Genomic DNA, 14,501 nt, shown 5'->3' on the forward strand with positions numbered 1-14,501 from the left:
AAGTCAAGTTCCATCATGATTAACCCCCACCCAGTAATAAAATATTCTGACCCAGAGCTCAAGGAGAGCGAGGGTGGCAGGGGGAAGGGTGAAAAGTGGGGAAGGTTTAGGGAGAAATGGGGGGATATGGGGATGTAGTGGCATCTACCCCCCAGGACGGGGGGTTGGAGTGGAACAAACAGCATACTTGGATTCAAAATTGATTAGCAGTTTTTCCCCCCAACACTGGTCCTCAAACTGACCTGCATGAGTGCAATTCAGCAAAACCCTGTTAATCAGCCATCAATTGAAATCATGTGTGCTGAATTAGGGAAATGCCTAAAATTTGCAGGGCAGTGTGCCTTGAGGAGTAGAAAAACAATGGATTATACATTGGCATTTCAATCAACAGAATTTGACCAGAAAACAACATTGATTCAATGACATATTTTCAACATTAGTTAATTGGCTAGAATTGGACAATTGTTTGATGGTTTATTCACCATCAGTCATCAACATTAACCATTCAACATTGAAGTAACATCTTTTGCAAACAAGCCAACGGCGAAGTGGCTATGTGGTTGGAACATCCACTCATATAAATAGTGGGGGTGGACCGCACCACTCCTTGTAGTAAGTTGTAGATGTTTTTGTGTCAATATATCACACACAAGCAGTCAGTAATCATTTTTATGGACAAGTAAGAAAATGTACAGAAAGGTATCACCACCCACTATCCTCAACAGTGCTTAATTTAAAACATGATTATCCCCGTTCAAAAATAAAACGCTCTGACCCAGAGTTCCAATAAGGAGGAGAACAGGGGAAGTGGTGTGACAAAACAGCATACATTAATTCAACATTGATCAGATGTTGATCATACGTACGTCAGCATTTCATTCATTAGATTTCAACCACAAAACAACATTGAACCAATGACACATTTTCAACATTGGTTACTTGGCTAGAATTGGATGATTGTTTGATGGTTGATCCACAGTCAGTTGTCAACCTCAACCAACAATAAACCATTCTGACTATAATTCAACATAGAATTACCATCATGTGCTATCTGGGTAGTAATGAAAAAGTTTGATATGATAAACTGAGCAGAAAAAAGAAGAGATAAAGAATAGTCACATACTTAGTTACTTTCCCTGTGAGGAAAGCAAAACAAAATGCTAATTTTGACAAATTTCAAATCTTAAATTATGCTATCAACATATTGGTATAAAGATTGGGCTTTTGTGATGCTGCAATGTTTAAGCACTCTTAAATAAAATTATTTCACCTTAAAAATTGAGGTGATTTTTAGAAAGGGGTATTTGTGAATAAAAACTAAGCCAGAGGATTAAATTATTAATATCATAACTTAACTACTTATCCGATGTTAGAGAACCAAATTTTATTATACTAAAACTTAAAAAATGGGGTAGATTTCTTGAACAATATATACTTTTGAAAATCTTTTTCAAAATATTCATGAAGTTGTAATTGAAAAAAGGTCCAGTGTCTCAAAATCTCAGTCACACAACACACAGAAATGTATTTATTTTTTTAATTTCTTTTCCAAAATGTCATTGCCAGGAAAGCTTCATAGTTATAAATTTAATATCTTAAATTTTTGTGGGAATGGAAAACAAAGATATTTGGTTCTTATTTTCTTTAGCGATATCATTTATGAATTTTAAACAAATGCTTTCTTTTCAGACTAGAGGAGAAGAAAATTCATATTCATTTTTCAGTCATAACAAAACACATTTGAACAGTCAAATAGTTCCAGCAATAACTTAGGAAAGCAAAAATACCTTTACTGTACACTTAAAATAGATTTATTTTTTTGCAGTTGTTGTAGTTGTAATTTTTAGCAGCACAAATACCTAAACAGTGACCAGTTCCGCCATTTTGGATGACAAAGTTTCGACACAGGCGTTCTGTCCCAACTCTCAAATGTTTACATGCATGTAGCCTGCGCACTTGAACAATTCTTTGCACTTTGAGTCCACACTTGATAGAGGGGCGACAGGTGCAGCCCTACACCTGAGTATTGGAACCAGTTCTAGATCTGGCTCAGCTCTCTGCTGTTCCATTTTACCTTTCATCTGTCTGTTCCGATTACCATCTTGTTTTGGCTGTTTCTTGTATCAGTTCTAATGTTGTTTTCATCCTTTAACAGTTTGTGTTCACACCTCACTTTCTGCTCATGAAAGCTCAATGGAGTCTGTTTCATGTCTATCAAGTCCACTTTGTTCCCCAGTTTTGATTAATAGTAAATGTGGTAAACTTGCCCAGAAGTGTGACTACTGCTGTTTAAAAGTGTGTTTTCTTATGAAGTGGCGTTTGGAGGAGAACTCACAGCAATCCGGGATAGAGAGGCCTTCACTGAACTCCATTTATCCTTACGTCGATCGATGATGATGATAAAGCCGATACTGGCAGCATCCAAGCTGGAAAGAAATGATACAAAAGGCTTTAGAGTGGAATGTCTGTTATGTTCCCAAAGTCTGGAAAACATTTCCAAGTACTCTGAAAAAAAACCTAAAAAGGGACACATATCTTCAATCACAGGGATGAATTTCACTGAACATATTTTATTTCAAATGTAGTTCTCAGTACAGAAACGAGTAAGGCAGCAGTTTTGTCAGTCAAGGTTGTGTATATGCTGCTCATGGAGCTTATTGATTGGAATTATGTCTCTTTTCAGTGAACCAGTTCCTGTGGCTCAACTACCAAAGAAGAGCCTGCACTTCCGGCTCCCTAATGGATCTTAATTTATCATCATTTGCCATCAAATAGAAATGTTTTGCATCATAAGTCTTTTTGCATTCAGTGTTCTCAATATGAGAAGCCTTATACTTTTCTAATTTTGTATATTTGTTCTGTTATGAAAGCATGCATTCTTACTTTTGTATATTTTTATTTCAAAGTTTTAATTAACAAAAACAAATGAACAGTGGCGCAGTTGGTAGAACTGTTGCCTTGCAGCAAGAAGGTCCTGGGTTCGATTCTCAGCCAGGGGTCTTTCTGCACGGAGTTTGCATGTTCTCCCTGTGCATGCGTGGGTTCTCTCCGGGTACTCCGGCTTCCTCCCACAGTCCAAAAGCATGACTGTTAGGTTAATTGGTCTCTCTAAATTCTCCCTAGGTGTGAGTGTGTGTGTGTGCATGGTTGTTTGTCCCATCTGTCTCTGTGTTGCCCTGCGACAGACTGGCGACCTGTCCAGGGTGACCCCGCCTCTTGTCCAGAACATTAGCTGGAGATAGGCACCAGCACCCCTCCTGACCCCACTAGGGACAATGGTGTTAGGAAATGGATGCATGGATGGAAATGAACAAAGCACTGCAACCAAATCTATCAAACGGACAAATAATAATAATAATTTATTATTATATAATATTTTTATCTTCACCCACATTCACCCACTGTTTTCACATAATGGTACAGTCCCATATCCTCACATGTGATTGGCCACAAAGCTGCCATGCTAATTAAAATAAAGTTCTGTTGTGAGCAAAGCACTTCCACTGGGAGTGAGAACTGAGCAGCAAAAGAGGGAAAATGTGGGGAGAAGGCTCTTTCCTTTCAATTTTTCTTTCTCTCTCACTCCACCTCTCTTGTGGTGTGACGCTCAGACTCTGCTGTTTGTAGTCCCACCCCTTATAATGAAAAACGACTCTCTGTGAGGAGATTACTCCCGTCATTGACTTCTAAGAGCCGAAATGTGCTTGACCACGCCATCACTGGAGCTGTGCTAATGGCGAAGAAACCATCATTCCAGGAAAACTGTTCATCTGTCGTCAATGATGGCTATGCCAATTAGCCTGAGCACTCATGCCAGCCTTAAGTGTGGGGAAGGAACTGTAGCATAACAGAGAGCAAGGGGGAGAGTGTGAGCAGTGCATACACAAGCTTGATTGGCAGTGCTTAGACCCTCCTCCTGACTGTGAGTGGTTGTTTCTGACTGAGCTGTGTATTTCTGCAGATGGCAGTAGTACCACAGGGAGGAGGCAGAGGAGCTCAGTTTGTTCACAGATTATTTGTTTCATGTTATACTGCCACCACATAGTGACAATTTAATAAATCAGTAAAAACATTTTTGTACGTTACATATTGTAGTTTTAAAGAGTAAAACCTCTCTTTGAGTCTACGAGTCCTAAGTTTTCCTGTGTGTGGACTTACCTGGGTATGCTGGTCAGATAGGTGACTACATTAAGGAAATCTTCCTCTGGCACTTCATTGAAGCCTGAGCACTCTGGGAAAGTGATGATGGGGGCACTGTCCTTTCCTCGCCCTCCTGCAGCACAAAAACACCCATGTAATATTTATTGCCCTTTTTAATCTTTGCTTCATTGCAGTTCATTGCCAAAAATCATGCAAAAATGTTATCCTGTCAACAGAAATGACATGATGATGGTTCATTCCCAGCTGTGATTGTGTGAGAGGTAAAGGAGAACACACAGACTAACCATTGCTCCACAGTATTGACCTCGTAAACTATTCTTAACAGTCTATTCTTGGGCACAAACAGTATATACTCCTTTAACCATGGAGCATTAAATCAAAACTTGAGTCATTCAGAGTCTGATTAAAAACATCCTCTAAATTCTAAATATCTCAACTGATTTAGAAAATTGTTGGTGAAATCAAACTGAAGTGAATTAGACTGCAACCTAACTCTTTACTTTTTATTCAAGTTAAGTACAGTCCCCACCTGAATTTAAATAAGCTAATAGGTACAAGCGTCCTATTGGATTATTACTGCATGGGAGATTATTTTTCTGCTGGTAACAAGTTATCTAACCCCAGCTGATGTGACCATTAGCTTCTCACTTCTTAAACAATCATAGGATACATCCTGTGGTTATGGAGTGGATGTGTGTCTGTTTAAGAAGGAATCATTGGCATCAAGCAGAGGAAACATTTAAGGAGATACAGAAACAACTAAACTTAGGTTGAGAACTGTCCAATGTATGATTAAATACTGGAAGGATAGTGAGGAACCATCGTCTATGAATGTGGTCTGAAAAATATCTTGAAAGATTGTGATCAGTGATCATTTGAATGTTTGAAGTCAAATCAAAGAAAAATAACTGTTCAATTAAATGTTAGTGTGTGACCTTAATATTGGTGGCTACATTTATAATACACTTTTTAAATTTCCTCTTTCATACTCCAAATTGTAACTAATTCAAATGCTACGTAACAAACACTGACTGTGCAAATATATTATGGATCAATTTTAGCTTAAAAACTAGGAAGTGCAGACATCTCACTTCAGTTTGTCACTTTAAAACTTGCATTTCCAGTGAAAGAGGGTGGAACTCTAAACTGACACGTTGCAAGACGAATGGAAAGTGTGAGTCAGGTGGACTCACTTTAGAAGTAGTGCATAAGGTATCCATGAAAAGCAGCTCTGTTAATGTTTTGATGTCAGGTAATCACATATAATTTCTATTCTCTGTATTAGTAGATGTAATGAACTATATCTGCTATCAGGATGTTAGTTTCAAAAGGTACTTTTAACCTGACAAATGAGCCTCATCAGAACACATACCCTATTCTTTTGAATATAACATCAAAGACATATCCAACTTGTGAATCTAAGCATCCCATTAAGCTGCTGTAAAGCTTACAGCGAAAACACATCAACGACACTTTCTGAACAAAATAGATGCTGAGCAAGGAACTTTTGCAAAACATTGTATTTAGCTGTTGTGAGAAAACTGAAGGAACAAGAGGCATTCTAGCAGAACCACAAACACAGCTGTGCCAGCTCTAACAGCACATCTGGAAACTCTGAGGATGCCTAGACTAATTAGGGATGTGGAAGAATTTAGATTCCTGACCAGACTTAAAATTATAGTGGCATGGTGGCCTACCAAATTCAGTTGGACATCAAAAGCTGGGGAAGCTGAATTATGAAACACATGAAATGTATGTAATGGAGTGTAGAGCTACCATGTTGTATACACTTCCACCTGGAAGACAAATTATTAGCTGTAGAGGAGCATTTACAACCAGGAGCTCTGGACTCACTGCTGTTTATTATGTCTGTAAGTAGAAAAAGTTAGAAGTCATCTTATTTGACCTGAAACAAAAATGCAAAGTACTAATCTAAAATTACATTTACTCAATCTAGAATATCCATACAGCTGATTTATTTTCTTTTAAAATTAAGGACCTAATAAAAAGACAGCTTTAATCCATAGCTATTTGAACTTTTAGTTTGATTTATGATTCCGTTTTGATCATTCCTTAATATTTATTTTCTTATATCTTATCATTTTGGTTTTTCTTTTGTGTCAGTTTATTTATTATGGATTTGTTTCTTTAGATTAGTGATTCTTCTGCTTATTGCTTATGTAGCCAAGTGAAAAAGTATGGTTTCATGGTGGCCACCAGAGGGCACTGTGTGTAAAGATGGAGCACTTAAAAGCCCCTTGAATTGCATTGTTGCTGAAAATGTGCTATATAAATATAATTATCTTACCTACCTATCTTACCTTACCTTCACTTTGCAGGCTTGTTACAGATAAAAAAAGCTAAACAGAAAGAAGTAGTTTTCTGCAGTTTCCTGTGACATGATCATGTGACTACTGATTTTCTGCTGTCTTAAAGAAGGAAAATTGACCCGGAATTTCATCTTTATTGTAAAATCACCTGTTGATATTTTTTGAGAAATGTGCAGGAAGGGAGAATTGATGTTTGTTCCTAGCAGTTAGTGAAGGGCAAATGAAACCTCGTGAAGCAATGAGGCTCCCCAGCTCATTGCGTCATTACCCAAAGGTTCATTTATTGTTGCTTCATTCATTGCTCACTAGTGACATCTGCTGTTACACTAAAACTAAACCGTCCCGGTCACTCAAATAAATCATGATTAAAAAAATATTAGAACACAGTAGCGTATGCCGATATGTCAAAATAACCTTTGTATCAAACCCATGGATGGTCTATTGAACACAATTTAATATGTCATGATTTGTACTCAAAGTACAAATCACAACAAAGTTGGTAAAACACAGCTAAGGTTGTGTTTTCTTTTATTTTATGGAGTGATCTGACAATAAAGATATTTGTTTTAGTGTCTTGGTGCAGTGATTGTTGGGGCAATCACTGGAGTGCTTTGATTTTGGAGTGTAGTGTTTTGTGTTTGTAATTTCCTGAAAAATAAAAATTCTTCTAGTTTTATTTTTATGGTACTTCTTGTTCTGATTCTTCATAGGTACCTACTAAGGCTGAAACGATTCCTCGAATGATTCGAGTACCTCGATAATTAAAATTCCTTGAGGAAAATTTACCTGCCTCGAAGCTTCGTTAATTTATGTTTTATTATTTAGCGCACCGTGTCTATCGAGTTAAATTTGTTTCACAATTATTCAAGCAAAAAAAAGTCAAAAAGAGTATTATTCAAGCAAAAAAAAATCATGTCAAACAAAAAAAACTTATAAGTTGGATTCCATTATAGTTATATATAATGTTAGTTTTATATATATAGTTATATATAAGTTATATAATAATATAACTGATGGATTCCATTATAATTCCATTCATTTGGAGATATAAAGTGAATCGAATATCTGAACATTATGTACAGAAATCAAAGGAACAGGAAGCATTAAATCTGCCCTGTTTCTAGCCCTGTTACTGGGCGGCTAACATGAGGGTAACGGTGTATTGACAGTTGAGTCATGCTAAAAACTCCTCTGCAGCTTGCCCTCATGGCTGCCCACTGAGCAAAGACTTAGCAACAGGGGTCTCTCTTAAGCTTCCAGACCACTGTCCTCCCATAAAGGAGAACGCCTGACCTTATTTAGTTCAGTAAAAATAGTTTTACAAACTTCTTAATGCTTTGGTGCATGCCCCCAGCTGGCACAATCATGCCATGTCATTTACAGATGTGGTTTTTAAGGAATCGATTTGTGGTGGAATTACACCTCTAAAAAATGTCTTTGTTCATTTGAACAATTACAATGTTTTTTTTTTCTTTGTGATGGTTGTGTCCCTGTCTTTAGTATATGTTAAAATTTAAAATCTATAAATAAAGTTTAAAAATAAGTGTGCACGCAGTTTAATCTACAGCCAGAATGGCTTCTCAAAGGAGTTTACTCACATAAGTCCTGAATTCTCACTCTTATACCTCATTCTGTATTTTCTACAAGAAAATCCAGTTCAACAAGCTTACAAAGGTCTAGTTTTCAGGTTTTTGGCATTTTCTCCTTAGCTTGGCCAGCAGAATTTGCAAATTTTCCACACCTGGAAATATTACAAGAGGTCTTGAATGTTATCATTTAAATTAGAGAAATGTATTTCTAATTGTCTTACTTATTACTTATAGCCTTATACATTTTCCTAGATTGATTGGTGGCAACATTTACTTCACTAAGATCATAAATAAGTTACTTCCCTTATGGTATTGCACACTATATCAGAGTGGGACAGAGAGGGTTAATGATCTACCTGAAAGTAAAGCAAACTGCCGATGAAGCTGCTCTATGATGTCCACAGCCAGCAGGGGCCTGATCTCCTGTTGCATGATTTCATCTGAAACAAAAGACACTGATCACATAAATGGTAAGCAATAACAGTTGCATGGATTAGTTTAATTAGTCATAGTTCATGTTCAGTATGGAGGGCTTGAAGACAAGTAAACTGAAAAAATAAAAATAAAAAACAGCACTTATTACTGATGACAACAAAATATTTTTCACACTGTTTTAAATCGTCCCCAGATAGAATCCAGCATCAGCTCAGAAAGGAGAGATCTCAGACTGTGTGTACAATAAATCAAGTATTGGGAAAGCATAAAAATAGGTCAACACTTCTGGTCTGATTCAATGAGATGAGTTTGCTGAAAAGAAGAATGTCTTCTATGGTAGATGAAGCTATTCATCATGCCCTATTATAAATACTTGAGTCTAAACATACAACCTCAGATGTAGGAAAGATCATGAGAGGGGTTTTTTGTGACATCTCTCCAACTGTGCCTCAATTCAATTCAAGCTTTATTAAAGGCATAGAGTCTTGTCTGTAGTCTTCTGGTGCTTTTTTGTCAAATAAGATGAAAACCAGAAATCGGATCAGGTCTTTATAAGGATTTGTGTGTTGAAGGACAGACCCAAATGTAGGAAGGAGCTAGTAACATGGATAATTTTGAAGGTTTTAATGAAAAAATGAGAAAACAAAAACTTACAAAGATTAATGGAGTTACAGTAAAACCATAAATTCTGGAGAAAAAAACTAGAAGGAGACACATGGAGAAAACGGGAAAGTGACAGGAAATGACAACCGACAAGTAGTAACTGAAGATGAAAGACTTAATTACTAAGGAGGTTGAATGCTATACAAAATACCTAGGCTTATGAGCTAACAGGGTGCAGGTGTGAGGGACGGGAGCAGGAGACAAAATGAGGAGAAGGAGAGAAAAAGTGGCAAGAGTGTGAACAGGGGAACAGGAAATAAATCTAACACTAAAGACGACTAAAGAAACATAATTAAACTAGAGTAACAGAGAATAACTAGAAAAAAAATAAACATAAGGATCACCAAGGAAGAACTGAAGTGGAAACGAGGCAGAACTAATAGAAAAAATTAAGTAACACCAAAAATGATAAAATCCTAAATCAAACTCAAACAATCCCAGTTCCTAACAGTTTTGTATTAAATGTAATTATTTTTGGGCTGCCCTTTCTGAACTTATCCCCTTTTACTGGAGTTAATATGATATATAGAAAGACAAGTAGAACAAAACCAAGTAGAGAAAAAGCGTTAAGACCAAAGTGGTAAAACCATACTGGTTTCTGACAACCTAAAGCTCAAAGTTCTGTGGGCAGTGAACAAAACAGCTTTTGTCATTGAGAGTAAAGACATAATTCTCCTGACTTCACTGTATTTGTCTGAAACATTGATAGGTTGTGTACTGATGGGGTGGAGAAAGTTAGGAGAAGAGCACAGCAGCTGATGATGGCCTTTAATAATCAATGTACCTCTGTTCATAGCTTAGTCTGCTGACATACCAGGGCGGTTCAAAACACAGCCCTTCATCACAGTCTGGGCTGTTTAGACATGCTTTGTGTACTTTTGCAGCTTTATTAACCAGTGATCACATGCACAAAAAATTATCCTCCACCCAACAAGGGACTTTTAATATTTAAAGCTGCCAAAACTACTTGATAATTGTAAACAAAAATGTGTAATAAGTACCAAATCTCCAGGTAGATGTGTCACATGATATAATGTTTGTTCCGTTTTCAGTAGCACAGGTATTATTAGAATTCATCTGGAAGTAAAGAAACAAGGCAGACATTTTTACAAATCTGTATTTTACACAGACAAAAGATCTAGAAACTGGACAGAAGCATATTTGCAAGACAAATATGCAGAGATAAACTGTGTATGCCAGAGGCAAAGTGAAGTTATGGTAATACTCTATAGGCATTTCAACTTTAAGCACAGAGTCACAGAGGTGACTACACCAATCAATAAAAAAGAAAAACAACTAATATCATCTCTGATATGTACACTGAACAAAATGAATCTTGCTGACTGGGAGCTGACCTCACTTTGAAGAGTTATGGACAAGACTCTTTAGAGCACATCTGGTTCAAAAATGTATTCCAAACTTTGGCTGAAGTGGCGCATTTAATCAGCCTACAGGACATACAGAACAGATAAAACTAAAGAGAACTATGTTGGGTTTATCTACTGTTTAAATTGAGGAGTAAACACTTTACCCTGTAAAGAAAAAGAAAGTAATGAGTTAATTAGACCATAACAAGCGCACACTAAATGGCATGCGGGTCTCCCTTATTCTGCTTCAGATGCAGAGATAGGATCCTTTCAATCATTGCAGAAGATTTGCACTTGACTCAACCCAGGTTACAACAAAATGCAAAATGGAGCAGCAAAATGTTAAACAAAAACTGGGAAAAGTTGCACTTCTTATTCAAATGGTGCTCTAAAACAAAAGCAGTAAAATCTTAAATAAATTATTAAGTCATGTTTGTTATGTCTGTACCCCAGGCTCGAGCCTGTAACTAAATTTAATCAGTTTGGTTGGATCAGGCTCAGATACAATGTCTATGGACTTGGTCTGGGTCGGTTTGAATTGTTTTTAGGTTAGATCTAAACTCTAGAGCAAATTTCTCCTCTAGATGCAAACCAGGAGTAAGTTGTGAGGCTTCAGACCCCAGTAGGTGAAGTGCTGTTGGGGTCTCATAATTTAAGTAGAGTCAATTAATTTCATTGTTCTGTCAGTGATTTTTATCACTGCTGAGAAAAAGTTAGATATGTTCATCTGCTTGATTAATGTGTGACGGGATTCGGATTTTCTGTCCGACTTGTTAAATATTAATTAAACCACATAAAAATTAATTGTAACAGAAAAGCCCATGTTAAAATCATTTAGACATTGAGGGATAAAAATAGAATGTGATAAAATATTTTTTACACCATTAGTCAAAATGACGGACAACAAAAAAGTCTAGTGTGACCTCTGGTTGATATTTATTTTTATAAAGACCTGGTTACATATATACAAGGCCTTACACTGTTGCTGCTTGTGTGTTGGTGTTGGCAGACGTTGGGCCGCTCAAAACCAACTAAGTGTTGTTTGAATTAGGGATGCACCAATATGAAAATTTGAGCTGATATCCAATATTAATACATTGTGGCCAAACTTTACCAATGTTGTATATAACATATTCATCAGACCGATACTAATATTTGTTCAAAAATTGACTGTGAGTCGATCCCAGCATTAGTGCCGATATATTGTGTATCCCTAGCTGCTTTCATGAAGGATAATGAATGCAGATAATGAAAGTCTCAGTCATTTCAACATGGTTTTTTGAATCAACTGTCATGATTTCAGCTCTGCCTTGACAGCTTACTTGCCCTCCCTCAGGCTGATTACTCATTATCCTCACCTGCACTGTGCCGAGTCTCTGGTTGGTTCTGACTGATTTTACTTAAACGTTACATTAACAGTGATTTCACTGAATTCCAAAGGCCTGTTCAAACACCTGAACATCTGAACATCATTAGAGCATCTGTGGGACGTGGTGGAACGGAAGATTATCATCATGGATATACAGCTGACAAATCTGCAGCAACTGCCTGATGGTGTCATGTCTATATGGACACAAATCCCTGAGGAATGTTTAAATTTATGCTAACCAAATAAAAAAATATAGCTCAGAAGTCAAAAGTTGGTCCAACCCAATATTAGCAATCTGTACACGTTAAAAATCAGGCAAATTTGGAGAATAGGTTGAGAAAAAAAAATCAAAGACTGGTCAGCTGGAGTATTCAGGAAATTTGCAGGAACAAAGTGTATACATTTTTATGCAACAGGAGCCAGGCATTCACAGACAGAATATTCCTCTTGTTGGAACAGCAAAGCAGAAAGGGAAGGTGCAGATTGATGACTATTTCAAGACATAACAGAAAGTCTGTGTTTAGAAACTCACCAGGTGACAGAGTAAATGAAAACTTTGTGAAAGCCAATAGTTACTCGGGGATAAATTTGAGAGAAACCCTGAAGAAAAGGAAGTCAATGTGAATATTAATATAAGCATGTATTAGGTATGATATTAACAAAAAGTTGCTGGAATTTTTTTGTATACTTGGTAATTATACCTAATAAAGACTGTAGATTTGAAAGTCGATAAGTAGCAGATACAGAAAGATATGCATGAGGTTCTAATTTACCTTAAAATAATTCCACACATCTTAGTGGGAGTGACCTGCTTTGTGACTAATCAAATGACATTTGTTTATAAAAGTCGACATAGCCTCAAGAAGAGCAAGGGGGCCTTGAACACCACATAAGAGTCAGTAAGGGTTTCCATAAAAACAAAATGTTAAATGGGAAAGACGTGTAGAATGTTTAAAAAAGCGAGCAGACATGTCAGATGGATGGGGTTTGCTTTTTTTTAATGCTCTTGCATGGTTTTCTATATGGCATAACATAACAAAACCGTAAGAAAAACTTCCAACATACAATTATTTTACAATTCTCTCTTAGGCAAAAAAGTCATGTCAAGATGTCTGAAACCACAGTGCGTGAACTTTACCTATAACATTTTTCACTCTCTTCATGTTGTCACCTCTGAGGCTGTAGCACATGCAAAAGAGTAAATCCACAGAGAACAAACTCCTCTTCCATAAGATGATTCAAAGATCAAATATCCAACCCTGGTCCATTAACAGCAGACATGTCTTCATCACCATCATCATCAAAGCCATTCTGAACGTCCAAATTAACAAATCTTTGTCTCCCTCAGCCTCCTGTCAGATTTAACAAACTTGCAACAAAACACAGTCCCATACATATGCAGCTGGGGCTATTACATGTGTTTGTGGTCAGTTTTTCCAGATCCAGCTGTGAAACAGCTCTGCTTTGAGCTGCAAGCAACCAATGAGCTGCTGAAGGAGAGCTGGGCGGGCGCTCATGTAAAAAAAAACAAAAAAAAAACTGAAACTGAAGGAGAAAACGTGTGTGTGAAAGAGACAAAGAGAATCAGAGAGAGAAGAAAGAGAATCCAGAGTCATATGTTTGATTTTTGCAGACTATGATGTCTCACTTGGCAAATGGCCTGTGTGTTGCTGTCTGTGTCTGCAGCATTTTCTGATGTTTGGGTCATCCTAGACTGCCAATGGTAAACTTTTATGGTCTGGAATTCTTTCTATGAGATTTCTTTACAAGTAAAGAGTGTACCAAGGAAAAATGTGCAATTTCAGTTAACTGAAAAATTTTGACTTAGCAACCACATTTTGTTTGTCCTCACACATTCATTTGATTTATCTAAGATGACCAACACTTTCCCAAAAGTTCGCACAGTGAAGCTTTTGTATCCAATCACTGTCTTCCACTTATCTAAGACTGGAATGCGAAGGAAGCAGATACAGAAAAAACCCTAATGATTCCTCTCGCTGGCAACACTCTCCAGCTCACTCCAAGAAATTGCAACGTGTTCCCAGACCAGAAAAAATATGCCCTTTACCTAGTTCAAAACTTGGCCCTCCTTCTATGAAGGAAGATCATTTTGGTGGCTTGAGTCCAGAATCTTGTTCTCTCAGTAAGCCCATAAGTCATGGCAAGACATAATGAGAGGAATAGAATCTGATAAATCAAGAGCCTTGTTGTTTGGCTCAGTTCTTTCTGCAACACAACAAACTAATGTTACAGCACACAAAGTTCAAACTGTCTGTCTGTCCCCGACAAGACAACTAGATCCTTCAGCTGCTTCACATGTAGCAAAGACTGAGCCCAAATTCTATCTATATACTATTATATAATTCACAACAAATGTCTCAAGGCACTTTACAAAAAAATAATTTCAATTTAATAATGCATACAATATAATTGATCCTAGTAATCAAACAGTAAAGTAAATTCAATTAATTTTTCAAGAAAACTTTAGAAGTTTCTATCCAAGGAAATCCAGGAGATTGCATTGAGTCAGGAAATCACCAATAACTGGGTGATTAACAGGCTCCATCAGTAATAGGTGGTATGCAGA

The 14,501-nt window shown here is 36.9% G+C and overlaps 1 protein-coding gene across 8 annotated transcripts in view; it reads right to left on the reverse strand.

Moving 5' to 3' along the window:
• Nucleotides 1-14,501, reverse strand: part of mcf2l2 (MCF.2 cell line derived transforming sequence-like 2) — a 123,164-nt gene that overhangs the window by 96,170 nt on the left and 12,493 nt on the right. For 6 of the 8 annotated variants that reach the window (XM_028027315.1, XM_028027309.1, XM_028027313.1 and 3 more), the window contains exons 2-4: nucleotides 8,437-8,520; nucleotides 4,159-4,273; nucleotides 2,336-2,426 (exon numbers count right to left, since the gene is read on the reverse strand). In XM_028027315.1, the coding sequence (XP_027883116.1) occupies nucleotides 2,336-2,426; nucleotides 4,159-4,273; nucleotides 8,437-8,520 (290 nt within the window). Of the gene's footprint in view, nucleotides 1-2,335; nucleotides 2,427-4,158; nucleotides 4,274-8,436; nucleotides 8,521-10,179; nucleotides 10,259-13,052; nucleotides 13,362-14,501 lie in introns of those variants that run through there. The other 2 variants (XM_028027311.1, XM_028027310.1) reach the window with 2 other exon arrangements.

Source organism: Xiphophorus couchianus, chromosome 9 (assembly GCF_001444195.1).
Source record: "Xiphophorus couchianus chromosome 9, X_couchianus-1.0, whole genome shotgun sequence".
NCBI lineage: Eukaryota > Metazoa > Chordata > Actinopteri > Cyprinodontiformes > Poeciliidae > Xiphophorus > Xiphophorus couchianus.